General features: G+C 49.8%; 6 protein-coding genes across 6 annotated transcripts; 2 read left to right on the forward strand and 4 right to left on the reverse strand.

Moving 5' to 3' along the window:
* Window positions 1-4,402: 4,402 nt before the first annotated feature.
* Window positions 4,403-5,696, forward strand: PG998_014788 (uncharacterized protein; the record flags this gene model as incomplete). The annotated part of the gene is made up of 4 exons (XM_066881604.1): window positions 4,403-4,414; window positions 4,832-5,222; window positions 5,376-5,458; window positions 5,520-5,696. The coding sequence occupies 4 exons, from the start codon at window positions 4,403-4,405 to the stop codon at window positions 5,694-5,696; spliced, it is 663 nt and encodes a 220-aa protein (XP_066723325.1).
* Window positions 5,697-6,322: 626 nt separating this feature from the next.
* Window positions 6,323-7,324, reverse strand: PG998_014789 (uncharacterized protein; the record flags this gene model as incomplete). The annotated part of the gene is made up of 3 exons (XM_066881605.1): window positions 6,323-6,527; window positions 6,575-7,018; window positions 7,068-7,324. The coding sequence occupies 3 exons, from the start codon at window positions 7,322-7,324 to the stop codon at window positions 6,323-6,325; spliced, it is 906 nt and encodes a 301-aa protein (XP_066723326.1).
* A 5,050-nt stretch (window positions 7,325-12,374) lies between these two features.
* Window positions 12,375-12,953, reverse strand: PG998_014790 (uncharacterized protein; the record flags this gene model as incomplete). The annotated part of the gene is made up of 1 exon (XM_066881606.1): window positions 12,375-12,953. The coding sequence occupies one exon, from the start codon at window positions 12,951-12,953 to the stop codon at window positions 12,375-12,377; it is 579 nt and encodes a 192-aa protein (XP_066723327.1).
* Window positions 12,954-14,099: 1,146 nt separating this feature from the next.
* Window positions 14,100-15,311, reverse strand: PG998_014791 (Ras family GTPase RAS2; the record flags this gene model as incomplete). Its single annotated transcript, XM_066881607.1, has 3 exons — window positions 14,100-14,402; window positions 14,457-15,008; window positions 15,252-15,311. The coding sequence occupies 3 exons, from the start codon at window positions 15,309-15,311 to the stop codon at window positions 14,100-14,102; spliced, it is 915 nt and encodes a 304-aa protein (XP_066723328.1).
* Window positions 15,312-15,737: 426 nt separating this feature from the next.
* Window positions 15,738-17,379, forward strand: PG998_014792 (uncharacterized protein; the record flags this gene model as incomplete). Its single annotated transcript, XM_066881608.1, has 2 exons — window positions 15,738-16,498; window positions 16,551-17,379. 2 exons carry the CDS (start codon window positions 15,738-15,740, stop codon window positions 17,377-17,379), a joined length of 1,590 nt encoding a protein of 529 aa, XP_066723329.1.
* Window positions 17,380-20,346: 2,967 nt separating this feature from the next.
* On the reverse strand, window positions 20,347-21,557 carry PG998_014793 (uncharacterized protein; the record flags this gene model as incomplete). The annotated part of the gene is made up of 2 exons (XM_066881609.1): window positions 20,347-21,039; window positions 21,423-21,557. The coding sequence occupies 2 exons, from the start codon at window positions 21,555-21,557 to the stop codon at window positions 20,347-20,349; spliced, it is 828 nt and encodes a 275-aa protein (XP_066723330.1).
* Between the last annotated feature and the right edge of the window lie 211 nt (window positions 21,558-21,768).

Here is a 21,768-nt window from a genome sequence, read left to right on the forward strand (position 1 = left end):
CAGCAACGTTGTCCATGATGCTTGCGTAAATGAGAATCTACTTAGGTGAGAAGGTGTATTGATTATGAACGAGCTGTTAGCAACGACTGGTCGTTATTGTGATCCGTGCGTTGACTAGACCTATTTTGGCTCCCAATAGGCTGACGGGTACCCGTCATTCTAAAATTCGACGGGTACCCGTTGCTCTTCCTGAAGGGGTTAGGCGCCTCCGTTCTCGGCCCCTTTGCGCGTCGCAACCCCCGCGCGTTCTTGACTTTCCAGAACACTTCCCTCACTGGCTCTAACGCCTTCTATCTTCACAATGCAACAATGGAATCGAACCATCAGTTTCCTCCGGATTGCCTTCCTCCTGAAGGGGTGTACGAATCGCGCGATGCTGTATTCAAGGCGATCAATGCCTGGGCAGCTCCAAGGGGCTACGCATTCATTAATGGGAGGTCAACGAAAGAAAAGACTGGCAGACAATCAGTTACATACTTGTGCGATCGGCGATGCGAACCTCCAAACGCTTTGAAACAACGACAAAGGAAAACAAGTTCCCGAGGTACTGGCTGCGAATTCTCCGTTCTAGCTAAGGAATCCTTCGACAGGACGACTTGGACCCTGCGGCACCGTCCTGACCAACGATTCCACCGACACAATCACGAACCGAGCCAGCATCCTTCCGCCCATTCTGTACATAGGATGCTCTCTACCGATGACGTGGTTCACTTCACGAGTCTTACAAACGCGGGTGTTGCCCCCAAGGAGATTAGAACGTACATACGTCAGAACACCACTTCTATCGCAACACAACAGGACGTATATAATCGAATCGCAGACGCTAGACGAGAGATGTGCGAAGGACAGAGTACGATCAACGCCCTGGCTAATCAGCTCGATCGCGAAGGGTTTTGGAGCCGTGTGCAGCTTGATCCAGACAATCGAGTGAAGGCTATCCTCTTTGCTCATCCAGAATCGCTGGCATACCTTCAGGCCTACCCAGACACCATAATACTGGACTGTACCTACAAGACGAATAAGTACAAAATGCCGCTCTTGGATATAATCGGAGTTGATGCTTCTCAACGCTCTTTCTGTATCGCTTTTGCATTTTTAAGTGGGGAGTCGCAGGAGGACCTTGTATGGGCTTTGGAACGTCTTAAATCGTTGTTTGAAATTAGTCACTCTCGTTTGCCTTCTGTGATTTTGACCGACCGTTGTCTTGCTTGTATGAACGCTGTCGCGATTTGTTTTCCATCTGCGACTTCACTCTTGTGTCTTTGGCATGCTAATAAAGCAGTTCTTCGATACTGCCAACCAGCGTTTACCCGCCAACAGCTCCAAGACCAACAGCAGAATCTCGAAGCTTGGAAGCTCTTCTACCACGATTGGCATCAGATCATTAAGTCGTCCACCGAAGAGATATTCAATAACCGCCTATTCGAGTTCAGACAGAAGTATACTGCTACCCATATCGAGGAGGTAGCTTACATAAAGACGACATGGCTCGATTTATATAATGAGAAGCTTGTCAAGGCCTGGGTAGACCAGCACCCTCATTTTGGGAATGTCGTCACTTCCAGGGTTGAAGGCATCCACGCTCTTCTTCAAAGCTACTTGAAAAAGTCGACGTTGGATCTATTCGAGGCCTGGAAAGCCATTAAGCAGGCCTTACTCAACCAGCTTGCCGAGTTAAGATCCAATCAGGCCAAGCAACATATCCGAGCCTCGATCGAGCTGTCCGGACCATTGTACAGCGTCGTGCGTGGTTGGGTATCACACGAAGCTCTGAGAAAGGTCGAGGAACAACGGAAACTTTTAACGAAAAGTAGCAGAATTCACATTTCACGTTGCACTGGCTCCTTCTCTCGATCTCAAGGGCTTCCATGTGTCCATAAACTGGAAGCTCTACTCACCCAAGACCAGGTCCTTCAACTCGAAGATTTCCACTCACATTGGCACTTAATCCGACATGGCACTATGCCCTTTCTAGTCGAGCCTCGCCAACGTTTTGATCCGATTGCTACTACTTCTTCTTTGCCCCAATCAAGCATTCGACGAGAACTAGGCGGGTTTGAGATGGTTGAGACGACAGAAGGGCCAAAAGCACCGCCGATATGCAGTAAATGCCACGCTCTAGGCCATACAAAAGTCTCTAGGGTATGCCCTTTAAGGCACACAGAGCTGAGATCGCACGTCGTAACGATGTCGGAACAATCACAGATTGTGCCAGAAGCGATTTCCGACTTATCAATACTGGCCTCACCTGACATATCTCCGTCGCCAACGCCAGTCATCCGGATACCATCTTCCCCATCTGCACCTACCATGTCGCCCTTGACTGAAGCCGAAAGTGCACCTACGCCTACGCCTGAGCCTGAATTGGAGTCAGAGGTAGAGCAGGTTCCATCTCAGCCTATCAAGTACGACGACCCAAGGGCTATTTACCAACGATATATTGACGCAAGAGATACTTGGTATAAAGTTCAGCCTCCGGGAACCTATGTGAATAATAAGATATACCGGAAAGCAATGCATTTACCAGTACTATATAACAGAACAAGTTATGACTGGTGCCTGGATTTGAAGCAGATGGGCAGCCAATGTACGACTTCGGCTGGATCGAGGGATTGGACGAGACTGGGACAGGTTCGATCGAGAACGACCGGATGGATGCTCTGGTAGCTCGAGAGTCAGGGAATGATCTTTCTAATAGGAGGGGCATGGGGGAACTTTGGAGGAGGGCAGCGCAAGACCAGGAAGAACAACAAGGTCTTCATTCAGTTACATAGAATGGCATATGAGATCGATTCAATTGTAGCGAAAATATGTGGATTGGTTAAGATTACACTGGTTGGTATGAAGCTCCAGGACTAATTGATGCGTGTGTAGGGGTAGTAGATACGAATTGTTCAAAATAAGGGATATAATTTAGGAAGGTAGGGCGCGCCGAGGGGTTGTGACGCGCAAAGGGGCCGAGAATGGAATGGAGGACGGGTGGGAAGAACAACGGGTGCCGTCAGCCTATTGGGAGCCACCATCTTGATATACACACGGGCCTCATCGATAAAGGCCGGCCCCGGTTATTCCTACACATAGAGGAGGCCGAAGTGAGTTCTTACGCTAATGGATGGAAATTAAGTCGCTCCATCCCTTCATCTACCCCACCCCCTCTTTCCTTTCACTCTTCTCAACTTTGTTTGTATTTCTTTTCTCAAGATTTGAAACGCCATGTTAGCATTTGCTTCGAGTTTGTCGTTTCTTTCTTTCGTCGCTCACACTATTCGTATGGATGATAACGCCACAGTAATGTGGATTTTTCGTCCCATAGGTTGACACTGTCATGAGGACTACGAGCATAGGCTTCTTCTCGTTTATGATTATACAGTCAACATCTGCACGACTTGTCTACACATATACCTCGAGCCCCTTAAAGAGAGGTAATCACACACAGGGAGAGAGAGAGGATAAATTCAATCTAACTTTCTCTTCTTCCTTTCCCCTTTTGGCTCCCAACTAGGTTTAGTCTACGATGCGATCTGCGAGCCCGTTGTCACTGCGCATATATGACTGCTACCAAATCGACAAGGTTCGACTCGACTACTTTGCCAAGAGAGGCACCCGGTTGACGGAATGCTTCTCGTTCTGCCATATAAATTACATCTTCTTTATCGACTTTGATTTCATAGATGGCCAGAGGATACGACGCTGCAGACCCTGTTTGCCGACGTTGTTATAAATATCTATCAACAGCACGTAGGTGCTTGCCTGGCCGCTCTCGGACCTACTTGCTTGTTCTATGGTAGTTGTAGGTGTGGGAGCTGTCCAGAGACGAAATCCGTCGGCAATTCGCCCAGCTCCTATACACAGACTACCGCGCTAGGCTACCTCGCTGCTATCGTACAGGGTATGTGAAAGGTTCACGGTAGCCGGAGATAGTGCAGCAGCTGTCGCGAGGTCGCTAATTGCATCCTCTCTTGCTAAGCAGGGCCGGCCAGCTCATATGGCTGTCTGTACACCGCCCCCCAAGCAGCGGGCGCCCTGGTGCTGATGCTCGCAACGGCATCTCTGGCAACTGTACGAGAAGATGACGGGCAGACGATTCGTGGCGATGGCGGATGGGATGACGGGTCCGGAATGGGCACCACAACCAACCTGACGATGAAGCTAAACCCGCTCTTGCGCCGGGCCTTGGTGAGACTTGTCTCTACCAAAAGCGTTGCACCTTTGCCCGTCCTCTTTCATCGGCATTCTTCACCGCGACTTTCTCTATCCATCCCACGGCGCAAACCAGCTTGTCAGCCCGTGCTTTAGCGACGCCGCCGCCTCCTATGCCGTGTTACGACGCCCACCCTCGCTGCGCGTTTTTAAGGTTCAGGGGCACATCCGCAAAATTCTCCTCTAGCTCTCCTAGTCCATCATGGCGACAGCAGTGCGTCTCCCGTCGGCAATTCTGCTACCCTGCGACTTGGGGCCGGCCATGCCTCGCATGGGTCAGGGATGGCTACCGTCCTGCTACTAAGCAGGATCTTCCCGAGAGGCAAGGCGGGTGCGGCAAGATCAGCGATCGCGTCCGACCGGAGAAGGACGGATAGTGGAGGACCAAATGGAGAATGACCTGGCCGGCGGGGCTGCCACTCACTAGCATCAAGCCGATTTGCAGGTTGCGCGTCCCCACAACCGGCATACTCTGCGCATATAAGAAGAGGTCCGGCATGGACAACTGCGTGTCGTCCCCGTAAGCCTCGCGCATCCCTGCGGCACCAAGCTACCTTCCCGCCTCTGTGTAATATCGTAGCACCATGAAGATCGAGATACGCATCTTGAGATTTCGCCAATAATGGTTTAGGGGCGTGATGGCCCTCGGCCCGTCGGCGAAGGTCTGCCGCGTCGGCATCTCGTACAGGCAACGCCGCAGCCGGCCACGCTCACCTGCTCCTGGAGTATCACGACGATATATCTCGAGGGGCGTGGGCCGGTTCATGCGCAACTCACCGGTGACTCCTTTCGCTACGATGTCCTGGTGATGCTGTCCTCCCTTACGGAGCTACACACCGTGCTCGTCAAGAAACGCCAGCGGCAGCAGCGATGCGAGGGACTTCTACCTATTCAGCACCCATACCCTTATCAGTGCCAGGACCACAGCGGTGTAGCAGGTATAGGGGTGAACCTCAACATATGTCTTCCTCTCAGGTCTTCCGCTGGTCCTGTCGGTCACACTCTGGCCTGGCCTATCTTGGGTAGGTCTTCCTCCTGGCACGCACCCTCGCTCCCCGCGCCTTAAACATTGAGCCCTCCTCGACCGAGAAGGCCGATGCCGTGAAGCAGCGAGTCCTGTGCGTCTTGAAATGCCAAATAGAACCTCAAACCTCGGTGGCTATTCATTATCGTAGCATCCACCTCGCTCCCTACCAACTCGACTTCTGTAACTTCCTCGTCCAAGGGCCGCAGCGCCAAGCTGACGGCCATGTCCCCGGTGTTACTCTCGACTCAGTGATGTACATGACCTTTACGGAAGTGTAATATTATTCCTGCAGCCCCCTCGTTTCGTCGTCGCCGGTACCGTCGCCTCCCCTTCATTGGATCTACCAGACTCAGTGCACGAACGTCACGATCTCCTCGAAATCGTGGTCGAGACCCCCCAGGCCCCTAGCTTCCGGTGGAACGCAGCGCCGTCCGCCGAAACCCTCAACTGCGTGGTGTTGGAAGCGTAGCCTATCGCTGAAGCCCCCTTCGAAAGGCCGCTAGACTCCCGATATATCGTCTGCGGCCTCAAACCGAGTGGTTCCCCTTGGGCAAACAAGGCCAGACCTAAAAGGGCGCCTCTTCCTGCTGCCGGTACCTACCTTTACATCAACTTTTAGTCGTGCTGCGACTCATTGCCGAAGGCCAACATGAATTCGCCCTCAAACCGTGCCACTGTCCCGCGCAGATCCATAATAGCGAATTCGGGTGCCCCATATCCAGGCCTGCACGCTACAAAAACCGGTTCCGTATTCTAGTAGTTACACTGGTACCTCGTCGAGTTACAACAGTACCTGGTCCATGAAGCTGCGGCTCGATACCTTCTGCGCCCCTCCAGACAGCTTACTGGGGTCCATCAATATAAGTCGGGAGTGGTCATGACAAGCTGAGTCGGTATCTGCAGGGGGTTACATTGGTGAAATGATGACACCTTAGGCTGCCATCCGAAAAGTGTTTCTTCTGAGTGACAGTGTTGCAAATATTGACTACGCAAGAAATAGACGTGGCTATAAATGGAAGGTTCCCAAGTCCACGAATTCCCATAAGTCCACCAGTCAGACTACCGACGCCTAGCGTGCATGCTCTACCACCGCGCTCATTCTGGTTCACCCGGAGCATCTTCATCTCCATGATCTACAGGCAGCATCTTAGAAGCACCAACTGCTGTACGGTGTTCAGCGGCTTGATCAAATACCCAACCCGTCGCGTATCGTTGAACAATCTTGATTCGTTCTGATATATTGAAGGGCCAATCTCTCTGCTGTGGAGGGACTGCACTCGGATGATAGACATGAATAAACCTTGCACACAGTCAGTAAAGTCGATATCACGGAAGTGGTTGCCGTACACTCTCGCTGCGTTCGTATCTTTGGAGACAGGGCCCCGAATATACAACTCGTCTTGCCGCCCAGAACTTGCAGCTTTCCAAGCAGAACGGCGAGCAAAGGCTCTGAGGTAGTGAGTGTACTCCTCCTCGGTGTCCTTCCACGACTCCGGGACATCGCTGTCATATGCTATTGGTATAGTGGACCCATTTTGAAAGCTGTGAAGGAAATTCCAATTGCCATGGATTGACATTGCGATGCAGTAGTCGTACCAAACGAACAATGGTGGAAGGAGACTCGCCGGAATGCCATGGGGCGCAAGAAGGTTTCCAGCAGTCAGTGGCTCGACCCTGTTCAGGATAGGCTCGACTACGTATGTGCCTTGTTCAGCGCAAACTCGTTCGCAGATCTGAAGGAATTGTCTTTTCTGTGGAAATTCGGGAGTTTGGCCGAAGTACTCAACGTAGCTACGATAAGGGTAAGCTTAGTGAGCGAGTATGAGCATGGAAAACTCACATGGTTGCCCAATGCTTTCGATCATAGCTTAATGTGTTCACCTTGAAAATGCATGGGTTTTTCAAGCTGTGGAGGCATTTGGCTACCTCATCCCCTATGTAAAGATGATACGTTTCATCGCTATTCCAAGCCCTTCCCAAGGGGGAGCGAGACAGAATCGGCGAGGGTGTTGTTGCCGGGGAACATAGCGTCTGGTCGTGAGTCCGGAGATAGACCACGTCAAACCAGTGAGGCGAGTTAGGCAAACTGGAATCCATGGCCGAGGATTACGGAGTTATAAAAGAGTGCATACAAGACAGATCGAGGCATGGGGTCTTTCTATGCTCTTAAGTAGATTCCTGTGACCAGGGTATTTGTTAGTCTCACAGCAGTGTCACGGTCATGGCTGACTAAAATCGGGCATCCACGGCTGAAATAGGGTGTATGATAATTTGTTAAAGCTGGGCTGAAGTCCCCGAACAAGTGTCTGACCTCGGACTAAATGCACCCTTGCACTTCCCAGGAATACTCAAACAGACTCGGCACGCTGCCTGCTCCGTTGCCAACATAGCCCATAAGGGGCCCACCCCCCTGCTAAAGCCCAGTCGGCCAGGTAAGATTGCATCTGTTATGATCACCTACATTCTGGTCAGTTGGTCTATACCGGGATAAGCCTGCATTGGTGCGTAGAGAACTAAGCGAGCCTAGGAAGTGCACTGGGATTGGTGAGAACAATATGGGCTGGGAACCTGACCAATGCACCCTTGCACCGAGGCATCACCAAATCCAGACACATGCTTCCTCAAGGTTCCCATCACGGATTGCCCATACAGTCTGAGTCAATATGTATAACAGATAGAATATATGATAACACATATATAGAATAACCTTAAGGCAGTCAACGATGGTGAGAATGACGAGGAATGGGCTGGTGAAAGCGAAGGCAAAGTAGAATGGTACGCCGCAAAGTAGAGCTTCCACGAAGGACACTGAAGCGCTTTCTAAGGGTGAACGGCCGTTCGAGCTTCGCTTCCCTTTGTCCAGCAAGTCCCAAAGGGTCCAAAGGCTTGGGTGCGTTGAGGCCAGAGTCAAGTGTTCCACCACAGAACGAGAGTGTTCCAAGTAGTGACCGAATAACGGCATGCCGACAGACACTGAAAACAAACGAGCATATGTTGATGTCGGTGGTTATCTCTAACCGAGCAGAAGCCAAGTTCCTATATACTGGACTGACGCCAGGTTTGTCTAGTAAGTAGCTATACTGCCTTTTCCTACATAAGTTTTAGAATGTGAGCGTACAAGAGCGTTCATGTAGGAGATCTAATATATGGGGTTTCCTTTCACCTCTATTCACCATGTGGTGGTCGCAGCTGAGGGAGCGGTTCCGCAAGTTGTGGTTGCGATGGCTGCCCCTAGAGACCTATCGCTGTCATCGCTGCCAATGACATCCGTGTTAATTGATTGGCTACCAGCTTTCACAGATTACCCGGGAAGGCTAGGGGTGCTAAAGTGCCACTAATACGGCTTCTAAACCCATGCAGAACAGTGTAATAAGTGGAACTGCCATCTCCTAGGGCCTAAGTACATAGACAAGCTCCCTCGCAATCCACTAACAATATGCTCCAACTTCCGCGATTCTCAGCAACGACGCAAGCCTAAAATGTCCAACCGCCACGGTCCACTTGCAACTACAAGCTGTCGGGAGCACATTCTTGGCGCGAAAGGGCACGTTTATGGCGATTGCAGATCAAAGCAAACATCAACAGTCTCGTCCCACCTCTCCAATCGCGTCTGAGGGGAGGACGAGTGACCTCATTTGCTGATCGACCTGCTGGAAGAAGATCGCCTGTTGATCCGCGAACTTCTTTGCTAGAGCCCGGTTTGTTGGAGGGAATACAGACCGGGGGAACACCTCAACGAGCCTAATCTTTTGTGAGCATAGTTGGTGGCGCGCGGTAGAGAGAGCGTACATTTTTGTTAGGGTTTGATCAAAGTTGAGTACTTCTCTCTCGTGTACACCAAGCATTTCGGCCGCTAGACTGGCGTGGCAAGATATGTACCGAAAGTATTCCTCTTCATTGGTCCAATGGTTCGGTTGCTCAAGGAAGGCAACAACTGGTCCCTGCCATAGAGATGTGCATACCCGCGTGGTTCCATTGACCTGGTATAGACACCAGTAGTCGATCCAGCGAACGCTTGGCAACTCCGGCTCCAGCTGAGGCCCAGGCGATACTGAACATAGTGTTTGATTCGATCCGTTGATAGAGACTGAAGCGGGAATGCCATACCCGACAGAAGACTGAAGGGAAGCTATGATGCAGGGACCAGGAGGACTGGGGGGACTTCCAGCTTCCAAGGTCGACGATGCGAGCATTGACATCCCTTCGCGGTGTTCTTCTTTCTTGGGGGGCCCCGGCTTTCGACGAGATGAAGATATACAGTCTCTTTCAGCTTTGATGCAAGCCACGCATCGTTTGCTGCCGGTCTCCTTGGTACATCTCAGTTTTTTTTGTCTGCACCTGACTTTAGAGGGATGTTAGATTTATTAGTGGAAACCTCTCTTCAGGGGCACATACCACATGCGACTGGAGCACTCTTCCATTTCTCAACCGGAGTCCTAGAGTTGTTAGACATGCTGGCATGGACTGGGACGAGTTCTGAAACACATTGAGGTCTGGCTGATGGTTCATGTGGTGGCTGGATGGCGACTATCATATACAAGCATCAGGTGGACCCTGAATGCGACCACAATCATGTCGCATATATTACTGTATCCTGATGGAATAGGAAGGCATGGTGCCAGGGGAAGATGCATGCCAATTTTAGTATTTGCTAGTTCTTTTCCGAGGCTAGCAAACATACCAGTGATGTAACTGGAAATTCCATCCACGTTAATAGCCACCACTTCGCTTCCGCCGCAAACCCCTATGGTCAGCTTCTTAAAATAGGAGCAGCCAAAAAGGGTGGGGTCAGGTCAGGATCGAAGGCGACGTAACACCAGGGCATCGTTAGCGCTCTGGCTGTCATGGCCTACACCATACGTTTGTGGCTGTAACACATTCGCTTAAGAGCCAGTCTACTTATCATGACGGATCTCGGGGCACACCGGCTCGTAGTGGTGTGGGGATGAATCAATAGCGAAGGGTATGCGAACGCTGTAGGTCAATGTCTGGATGATACATGAATTACGATACTGGCAGTGATGGAGTAGCAAAGCGCAGAGATTGTAGAACCCCCTTCTCCCAAGCCCTAGATATACCCATGTTATCCAACCTCAGCGAGTTTTATAAAATGTAGAGACCACGATGATTCTTCCACAGCTGCCTATTTTCAGGTAATGACTGACATTTCTGGTCCACTATTTGGACCTCGTATACTATGTAGAGACCACCATAATTCTTCCTCAGCTGCCTATTTTCAGGTAATGACTGAAATCGTATACTGTGTTGAGACCACGATGATTCTTCCCCAACTCCCTGTTTTCAGGTAATGACTGAAATCGTATACTGTGTTGAGACCACGATGATTCTACTCCAGCACTACACCTAGCACGAACTTCGTAATCTGGAACCGTGTTTATTGCAGTGGCTGAAGCACCGTTGAAGAGTGTTTCCCACATCGGCCAGGACTTGCCATCAGTGGCAGCTAGCGCACTTGGAGTGGCTACACGAGGAGCAGGTTGTTCGTACAGGATCGTTTTTGGTTGTCGTCCCTGAGGTTTGCTCGCCTAATAGTTCAAAATGAGCACTGCGGTTAGACGAGGTAGGTTTCTTGCTATCCGACTTACATGAGCAGCAGATCCAGTCCCTTTTCACCTTGGTGTTTGCGTCAGGCATCGTGACAAGGCAGTGGTGATGAAATCAATATTTCTGAGGGGTCTTCGTGTTGGGAATTAAGCAAAACTTGTCTGATTAGTTCTGTTTCGAACTGTCTGGTGGAGTTGGTGATTCACTGGAAATATAGAATGAAGCGGAATTGGTATCGGGGACGAAGACCTTATATACATTTTCCTAAGCTGGCGATAAAGAGTTTCCCATGTTCATACTGAAAACACGGCTTGTTCGGTGTAGTAATGGATGGGTCTCGGCGGTTAAGTCATATTGTATGCAGCCAGATATTCAACCCTAGCCAGGAGAGGGAATATAGAACAGCCATATTTGGCATATGCAAGTTGAAGAAAACTGACGATCATGTTCAATAGGGGTGTATGACACGTCTGTAAAGGCCGACCTACATGTCATGATGAAGTCGCCATTTGCTATCACTCAGGGAACTCTCTTCTCTATGCTGTTTCAATCCTGAAGTGACGCAACGCGATTGAAGTCTAAGTCATGGATAATACTATGAACTGAAGTTGGTGAAGGCAGGACACCCATCTGTCAGGGCCCGAACGGACCGTTAGAGGTCCAGTCTAGTTCGTCGAGTTCGCATTGCGAACTCGCCGTGTCTGGTTTAGTCTTGTCAATAGATAACGATCTCGGTACGTATTTGCACACGAACAAAAAGCTGTCCTTCGGGAAGGTCGACGACATAAAGCATTAATTTGGTAAGCGACGAAAGACGGCGCTGACGACCAAATACTCACGCAACGCTACACCAATGGCACCCTATCGCAAACCACTTGTACCATAGGTAAGATGCTCCCTTTTAAAATAACATATTCAGCTTTTATGTATTCCTTTGATCAATCTCAGTGAGCTTCATCAGACATGACCCGACGACCCCATAGTATCGATAACTTTGAAGGTACTGATTCCGAATATATCGAATATTTGTAATCCCATGTTACATATCTCCGAAGCTATGCTGATTCGTCAAGCAAACCACATCAGCACGGGCCTGTTGCCCTACCCGTCCGTTCTGGTTTTCAAGAGCACCAAATGATACCTGGGTAGACTCGAGAGGCATAAAGTGCTTGCGATAGTATCGTTCCATTTAAGTGATGAAAACAGTCAAAAGCATGGGCGAGCGGAGATGAGTAGGAAAGCGGAGTTTATATTCACAGCTGCTAAGTGCACGGACTGCTAAGCCGCTGAACCAGTCACCCACGCCACCCCGTTTGTCCACAGTGAGGCGGCAAGGGTTATGCATAGTGGACCTAGATAATTCCGGTGCTTTCGCTTGGTAATGGAATCACTCACTTTCAGTAGTTCCCGAAACAATTCAGGTGGTGTAATTGATCTGGTTTGCTGGGAACCCGGCCGACCCCATAAATCTTTGATCCCATATCTACACAGGAACGTGCCGAAGCCTGAATGTGGCACGGGTGCGTCATCACGTAATAAAATGTGAGCCCGCCACCTTCAAGTAATGATAAAAAGCCTTCCCTTAACAATCGGATTCCTCTGGGGTCAAAGTTTGAAAGAACGTCACCTCCTTCCCGGGCTCTCGTGCCTCTTCCAGAAGATCAAACAGGTGGACGAGGTTGTCGAAGGTGTATAAACCGTTCGTACCACGCAGGCTAGCAACAGACTCAAGCTCGTGATGGAGAGTCTCAAAATTGGCCATGTCGGCGGGGAATCGGGCGGATTCAACCAGCAGGTATTCCTCGCATGCTCGAAGCCAGGCGTCAACCACGCCTAGGAACAGTGTGAGATGTGCCGCGGCGCATCGACTGAGAGACACATTGCGTACGCTCCGTAGAAGCTGGGCTTTATTCATGCCTTGAATAACGTCGATTTGTAGGAGGCAATCGTGGACATTTTTGTGTTTCTTCCAGACGATGTTGGCGCTAGGATAGGCAGAAACCCTCACACCCAGCTCCATGAGTTTAGTCAGGATGGGGTTCGTGTCTTTCCACCATGGGGGTAGCTCTCGCCTATGTTGAGTGAGAAGATCTGAGATGGTACCGATAATAGATGCAGCTTGAATTGGGGCAGCTGGTGCGTCCTGAAAGAGCGAAGGCATCTCTCCGGCTGATCGTGAGAAGGACGAAATTGTGGAGGTGAGAGAGGCAGTATTTAGGCGTTGGCAGATGATGGACTGAATGGAAACGATTCCTGGGTGGGGCATGCGGACGCGGATCTTATTTTGTCCGGGGGAGGGGTTGAAGGCTGAACTAAACTAAGGCCCGTTTGGGAACTCTTGTAGGTCCACAGATACTACTCAAATGTGGCGGCATGTGGAACTGCCTTTTTCTATACAAGTGATCGAACTTAGGCGTGCAGGAGCGTTTATACAGGTTACCAGAGATATGGATCTTCACTTTCTGTTCAGCCATATAGTGCCTGCAGCTGGTGACGACAGCATTACTGCTAATGGATCCGTGTTAATACCACCCCTATCACTTCCACCGAAAACCCCTGTGATCCTGGTGGGATCAGGTAAGGATCCGAGACGAGGTAATAGCAGGGTAGCATTCGCGTCTTAGCTGTCATTGGGGCCCTAGGCGGCCTATGATTCAGCACATTGTAGAAAGTGGTACGCTCCGAAGGAGACTGCTAGCGCCTGTATCTCGCTTGAGAGATCTCGTTGTGCAATCAAGGTGTGCATCGTCATCCACTCCAGGCGTTAAGGCCGCTCACGCTATGCCTGTCCTGGAAAATCCTTTCGGCGCCGAAAGGATTTTCCAGGACAGGCATAGCGTCTGGCCTGAGTGGCCTTGCGCATGTATTCTCTGCCTTCGCCTCTGTGTCTAGTACGTCCATCCCTATCTCACCCTGTGCGAGTAAACTTGGCATAACCTGGCGTCTTCTGCGTGGTTTGTGAAGTAGGTTCAAATTCTATTTGGCGGAATCGAAACATGGCAGACGAAATTTGTGGCGGATCCGAAAACATGTGAAATACTAGGTGACAAAGTTCAATGCTCACAAAAGCCACCTCTGGAGGGATATGTAGATATATATACAGCACTCACTGCCGACGAGGCTGAGCCTCAACAAGACTGCTTTGAGCTATGCCTCCCCTGCGCATGTCCATATACTGGCCGAGCGAAAGTGCTGCTAAGCGAGCGGCTATGTTGCCTGGCCAGGTATAAAAGCCAAGATCATATTAGCGATTAGAATGAATGGGTCGTAAACCTTGTCGCCCTCTTGCATAAACGGCAGGCCGTGATTATTCGCAAACAAAAAGCCCTCTTTCCTCGGTATTACTCCTTCCCCCTAGCGGCAATGCAGCATAAATGAAGGCCGCGGAAGAAGGATGGTGCTTTTCTACCAGTTCCTTGAGTCTGTCGAAAGACTGTCTGCTTGTGACGTCGTACACAAGGATACGGTAGGAGTTTGCCGCCCACCACTTCTGTATCCATTCTGCGTGCTCCACAAGGTCGCAGCCACCTGTATCATGGACTTCAAGATTTATAACCTTTCCATGAACCATTCGACGGATGTTGTATGTATCTTCGAAAGTTTTCGCATACTACAAAAATCAGCCAATACACTATAATATAAGGATAGTCATGTAAGCTCTTACACCAGTGTAGGTATTCTGTAGTCCATGCGATACAATAACTCTGGTCTTCCCAGCACGTTGCGGCCCTATAACGGCGACACGCTGCCAAGTAGGTGGGGCAGGAGGGCTTACCAACAGCTCATTACCAGGTTGTCGGGATCCAGACGATCCTGGATTCCACGGACCATTATGAACAACCGGGCTCTGAACCGGGCCCCGAGTCTCGTGGGCTCGAGCTCCTGCACAGGAGATGATGAGTGCAACGCAAATCATGCATTGCGCAGCCGTTTGATACGGCACCCAAAAGAATCCGATAGACGCAACAACGGCGATAACACCGAGGTAAAGCGACCACTTCGGATACGAAGACCAGGGGCCACAGGGAGTATGCCCATAGATCGTAACAGCGGCAAAGGTGGCGTGGGACATGACAGCAATTGTCGGCACGATATCAATTTGCAACTTGGCTAGCAGCAAAAATGATAGGATCATGAAGCTCATTTGGAAGACTGCCCAACAGATCTTGTAGCCTGGCTGCCAGACCTTGCAGATAGGATACAAAACCTCGAGAATCTGTAAACATGTTAGAAATTGTTCGAATATATGGGCAACTAGATTACTTTAGTACAGCAGATGGACAGCACGGAGCTATTCTTCTAGCCGGCCAATCCAATGATAGGTTTCTTGATACGGATCAGGATGAACGTAAGCCCTATAAACCCAAATACACAGGCCAGGCCGACCAGGACCCAGAGTCGAGAGCGACCCGGTACATCACAGAACTTTAACAAGCAGTAGATACATTGAAAAAAGTACCTCGAGCCCGGACGCAAAGGCTGCGTCGAGGAGCTGGGCTGTGCCGTCAGGCAAACCCATTTGGGCGAGCCTTGAATAGCGGTGGGTGGTAAGGCAACCAGAGAAGGGTAGTATAATAAGGGTAAGTAAGGCAACCAGATGCTGCAGCTGTGGCGAGTAAGGCAGATAAAGGCGAGCACTTAGGCCATTGTTGCATACCGCCGGGGGATAACGGGGGCTTATATCAGATTGCACGACGTGACAAACCAGCGATCCAAGAGCCCATATCACCGGTGATATGATCAGGGGAGATTGAAGCAAGAGATGGTCAACTTCTTGTCTAAGCATAGCTAGTGGTACTCGTATGTCAACCGGCTCTGTGTATAATCGAGGTACGTATTACTGCGCTAATACCGGAGATAGTGGAATACAAGCGAAGATACCGCCCCTGTACGCAGGTGGAGTCAACCAGGGTGCAAGTGTACAGGATCGCCCCCATGGGGCAGGATGCCACCCACGCCAGGCGCTATGCCTGTCCTAGAAAATCTTATCGGCACCGTAGAGATTTTCCAGAACAGGAAATATGCCGGATTCGCCCTTTGGATTATGCCCTCGCTCGCTTCCTCAATCCTACTCACTCAAGCTCTCACCAGCATCATGGGTATCACGGCAAGCCGCCAACTCGCAGACCATCTCATACGGATTTGTCAGGAGCACTGCAGCGGTGACACCTTAGAGTTTAATTCCAGCCAAGAGGAAGAGATTCTCAATTTACTAAGTGCCCTTTGGGACAGCAGTCCTCCATCGATAAGGCAAAAGGTACAAAATAACATAGCCGTCACCAAACGAAATCGCCTTGGGCGAGGGTCCTCATCCGAAACGAAAGCTGCGCTCAGCGACGCCGTCCGAAGTCAGCTAGCTCTATGGACATCGAATCCAGAGAAGGCTCTGCAACCATTAACGATTTCTCGAGATCTTTCCGATAACTATGCGGTGTCTCTTTGCCAGCACCTGCGAGGTCTGGATAACACGAACGACGTCCTGAAGGTGCAACGACGACTTGCTTGTGTTGCACTCTTCCAGCTCAGAGAAGAGATAGGCGATGACGATGTGGCGATTGTCCAGTACTTTTCCTATGTAAACTGTTCGATTAAGGAGACCGATATGAGAGAATGGTATAATGCTGGGTCACGTTACAATTCCATTGCAAAAGATTTAGGCGGTTATGACGCATTGTTCGTCCTACCTGATGACATTCCAAAAACTGTGTAAGCATGGAACCAGCCTAACAACACGTCCAAGGATACTCATTACCTACAGCTGGGAGAAAGAACTCAAGAAAATCGGTGATGACCGCGCCCGCCTCTTAGAGAGAGTCCGAGGGAGGATTCAGGACGAGAGACAGAAATGTCGAGCGGCTAGTCATGCGATCTTCAACTATCAACTCGAGGCAGTAAAAAGATGGAAAAGGGAGCACTTTTTGACCTGGCAAAAAGCTATCGAGCCACCGCTTCCCCAGTATCGAACCATCAAGCGGAGGAGGACAAACTGTGGTACCGCCCCTAATCTAAGAAGCACCAACCCCCGATTAACCTCTTCGCCGCAACGCGATGCCGTCAACCACGCAGAGGGAGGGGTGAGCCCAGCGACGTCTGCGAACACTGAAGTCGACCTGTCGGGATCGGACAACGGACCACAGCCGTCCCCTTTAGAGGACCAACCTTGGAAACTGCCACCAGCGAACGTACCGTCCTCTGATCCCCTTGAAGACCCCGGATATATGAATAACATGGCGGTTGGTCTCCCTAGGCCGAACCCTGCAGAATCAGGACAGTCTAATTCACGCCCAAGGTTACAAGCAGCTGGAGGATGCGGATCAGGTCTTGAACAAGTCCTTGGCCCAGCAGCACAGAGTCCAAGCTGGCTGCAGGAATCGGAAAGTGCCTGGACACTACTCAATTTACGGACAACCTCAGGACCCAACCAAGCACCCAACACTTCCTTCCCTTCGCCACCGAGCAGCGTATTTCAATCGTCTCCCTGGCCAAACAGTAATCCAGCGGATTGGGAGTTCAACACTGGTCAGTTCTTGCCACTGTCGTCGGAGTTTCTAACCGCACAATTGGACTCTGGTTCTTCACACTCCTGATGCAATCCTCCTATGGTCTCGGCTATATCCGCAACCACCTCCCAGTTGTATTGAACCATTAGGAAATGGATCGGTCCCTCCTCGACAATCATCCGGCTATTTCCAGACATCTGGAAATGATGCTGGATCTGCCATGCTATAGGTTTCGTGTCATGTTGATTCTTGATGGGTTGGTATAGAACTTTAGGCGGCTTTAGGGCATCGATAGGGGCTAGGGGGATGAATATGGTAATAGTGCATTCGGGCGATGTAATCGAGCCGTGGTCAAGTTCGCGAGGATGGTATTCCTGCACCTTGGTGATCTTTTTCTTGTCGGTTCTGGCTGTGCGTATAACTACAAGTTCCTGAGCGTTATAGCCAGTTAATCACTGTAGAACCATATAGAAGCGTTCACTTACATGGTCCGTTTTGAATTGGCGATAGATTTGGCGATGTAGCTCGCTCGCTTCGTATTCGCGCAGTGGTCCTTGTTGGCTTAGTAGTTTCTTTTCCGTCGGTACGACCGCACAAAGGTCCTGAATCAGGGATGTGGCAGGAAGATCTTGATAATGTCCCATTGCTCGTCTTGGGTCCTTGAGCGCGCCATTTGGTAGTAGAAACTAATCTCTGGGTGCGTGCTGGAACATATCTTGCGGTGACTGTGGATGGAGTATGTGGGAGCAGCGCCCTGAGCTGGCAAGAAACACGTGGCCCGCAGAATGTGGGGAATATTGACGAGACTAGGCTAGCAGATGTTAACTATCTAGTGGTCAATTGTTTCATTTGAGCTGAGTCATCATCAACTCCTTCCCCACAGACAGACCAACGTTCAAACTCAACAAAAAGGGGTCTTTTTCAACATTAAAAGCTGTCTTCCGGTTCTCAATTTGCAAAACCTGCTTCGTTGGACTATTAAATAAAAGAGTGAGATTTTAATCTTGCGTTATGGGTAGGGCAGACTGGAAAGAGCGCTTTATTGAATTCCTCAGTTGCGGTAATATCAAAGATATAGTGACTGGTAGTAGGCAGTTAATGCCATATCTTCAAAGTGTCCCCAATATAAAACGGTTCAGCCAGTGCCATATTCGTCATGGCTTCCCTGCAGAGACTGCTCAGGACTTCTTATGCTCGTCCACGGTTCTCTCTTTGAACGGTGTAAAGTCTTTCGTGTCGTAGTTTGGTAGCGGTGGTGGAGGAGGAGGCTTATTGCCCTTCGAAGATTCCGAAGATTCCGAACCACTAGAGCCATTTTGATCTGCGTTATCATTTGGCATTTCGGAGTGGGATTGGGCGTTTTAATAGTGACTGATAACTTGGCGTTAGTAGGGAAACCCGAGACCGTTCCGAGGATTGCCAGGATGAAAAGAGGGCAGCGCGCTTGTATTGCGATTGTGTGACCGTACCAGAGGTCATGGCAGGTATGGGAGATAGGAAGGCCGGTACGGGTAGTGACTTACATGTTTCGTTGCCCTTTCTGCAGTTTTCTGATATGCCTCCTTCAATGGGTTCTGTATGTACGCCCGCGTGTTTTGTGTGCCTGTGTGAGAACCAATTGACGGGGAAAGGAGGATAACTTCTACTTTTGGGCGAACAGGTTAAGTAAACCAGTGACAGGCTTGAATAAACCTCGGCCCCTTCCAAATATTCAAAACTATCTGCCTTCTCTTCACGGCAAATAAGGATGCTGCAATTTACCGCTGAAGAACACGACCAGTTCCAATGTATCTTGACTTGCAGGTCAACTTCATGCAGTATGGTACCATGCCGACTTTATCTAGGGATGTCGACAAGATACTTATCCTTGTCGAGATAATTGAGGCTTGCTGGTATCGTTCTAGCTTGGTCTTCTAGGTCTTGCACCGGGCTCTATAGACACAGGTGTGTGCCTGGTCATGAAGTTCCACCGCTCAAGACTACTGCAGGAAATTGATCTGCAAAATCACGGCACGTTGGGACTAGTCGCTCTGATACTCTTCAGGAGTAGGGTGAAGCATCATAGATGATCAGGTGAAGCATACTGCAAGCTGCAAACGCATCATGAACCGCCAACCGCATATAGATTCAACCGCATGCCATCCAGCATTCCTTGAATAAAGGACCTACGTCAATGCCAGCAGTATTATGGATGGGGTTTTCCCATAATAGCACCTCCTGGGATGTGATGGCTTGCATATCCAACAATCTGCAGCTGTACTGGCCTATGGGAAACATTTCCCTGGAGAAGTGTGTACCTTCTGGCGAGCAACGTCTCAATTCAGCCTGCACCAAGCTCGGGAATGTAAATCTCGGATGATACTCATCTACCCTTCCGATGATGGGACTGGGTATCTAGATACCATGAGCATGGTCATATGTTTTTCCACATTGTGGCATGGTCCTTTTTAATTTGACCTACAGCTAATGATGGTACTGAGCATGCAAATGCCATTGATAAGCTGAACATAAACTGCGCCTTGCTTCTAATGGCCAGCTGTGGTTGTTCGAAGTACCTCTCATACACATGACTAAAAGTTAACCACCAGTACAAGCTATTACGGAGACTTTCAAAATTGTCCACCGCGATTATTTCCTGTCTATTAAATCAGTTGAACCTTCGGGAGCCTCGGTGGAGAGGGATGTAACATGGTCCTTTCAACGGTGGCCTGTAGGTCAAGATACAGACAGGTCAATCAATAGACTGGGCGGTCACCCCTGTTCCTGCAACCTCTAGCCATCCCCTGTTCCTGCACTCGCTGGTTATCCCCTGTTCCTGCACTCGCGGGTCATCCCTTGCCCTACACCCACTTTGCTTCCTCATACTGAATATCGATGCAAATCATTCTCAATTTGGAAGTAGTACTTGATTGGCTCTACTGAAGGGGTGTGGTTCTGTGACATATACATATAATAAGTTGCAGCGGGCCTTGGCTCACGCACACACATATACAAGTCTTATACTTCGTTGTTCTGTTCTCAGCAACATTCTAGGCATCCCCTAAGTCATTACTTCTATCTTCTATCCTGCAAATTCGTCGCAGGCCACCGTAGCCTCATAGGTCTTCTCAAACAGCACTGAGGGAGCTTTTGGCCGTGCAAGGGCTCGCGGAGGGGGCGACGACGTCCATTCGGTTTTAGCTGAGCGTTATTTCCCGGATCATGAGGCGATTGTCCTACTTTCTCGTCAAAGTCGGTAGTTGTGCTGAAGTTCCACTCATCTGACTCCACAATCGAAGTGCGGTCAGTCGGTGCCTGCGCTCCAATCATAGGATTAAAGAGCGATTCCCTTGCACCTCCCTGATATTCCCAAATCTTGAAAGTTCGTACGAGCTCCGAGAGAGCTTCAGCCGGGTATCTCGAGTTGGCATCGCAAATAAATCTATGATCCATGACCTGTTCAATAGTGGGTCGCCCGTCAGGCGACTCCTCGAGGTAGAAGACGACCAAGTCTTCTAACTCAGCTGAGTACTCAAGCCCATTGAGACGGGGAATGTGTCCTCTTAGGAACTGTCCAAATTGTGTGATATCAATTTTGGCCTTCTGGAACTCTATAGTATTTGGCGGCAAGCCTAAAGCCATCTCGTAAACCACAGATCCAAAAGCCCAGATATCAACCGCAGGACCGTAGGGGATAGCTGGGTTGAACAATTCCGGGGTCATCCAATGCAAAGTCTCAATAACAGTGCTCCTTTTATTGAATCTTGTCTACATTATAATAGCTACGCCAAAATCACAAAGCTGCACCTCTCTTTCCTGCGTAATAGGAATATTGGCGTATTTTATATCCCGCTGGATGATACCGTGGAGATAAATCTAGCTGATGGCCTCGGCGACCTCCCTAAGGATTGGGATAATCCATTTCTCAAGCAACCGTCCAGACGGCTTCATCAAGGTAGATACGCTTCCGCCGGCGCAGTAATCCGTCTCTGATTGGTGAACGATGAATGCATCGATAACCAGGTTGATGTTTTGGCACCAATGTCATAGAGGAGCTTCAACGTATTAATCTCCTTTTAAATGTCGCTAAATATATCTGTCGCACCAGGTCTCAAACTGTCGCCTTCTCCAATATTGACCATCCTAATTACAACAAGCTCGTCCGACTTGATATCTGTCGCCTTGTACACGCGACCGAAATTGCCTTTGCCAATGAGTTCAGAGAGCGAATAAGGGGGTAGCGGAGTGCTGGAAGCGATGCAAGCCTGTTCAGTGGCCGCCTGCATTTTCTTGGCATCTTCTCACATTGCGTGCCTGGTCTGGTTGGTGGCGTGGGCATCCATCGCTGGTTTGAATTACGGTATAATTCAAAAGACGGAGAATGTTAAGTTTGTTGGCGCCTAATGGCGATGAACGCAGGCGAGGGAGATCTTACAGTCAAACTCATGGCGAATAAACAAAGGTTAGTAGGTAGGGTTGCGGCTGAGGTTGCGGCTG

This window comes from Apiospora kogelbergensis (assembly GCF_038363985.1).
Source record: "Apiospora kogelbergensis strain CBS 113332 chromosome Unknown utg000015l_segment0_segment0, whole genome shotgun sequence".
In the NCBI taxonomy this organism is placed as follows: Eukaryota; Fungi; Ascomycota; class Sordariomycetes; order Amphisphaeriales; family Apiosporaceae; genus Apiospora; species Apiospora kogelbergensis.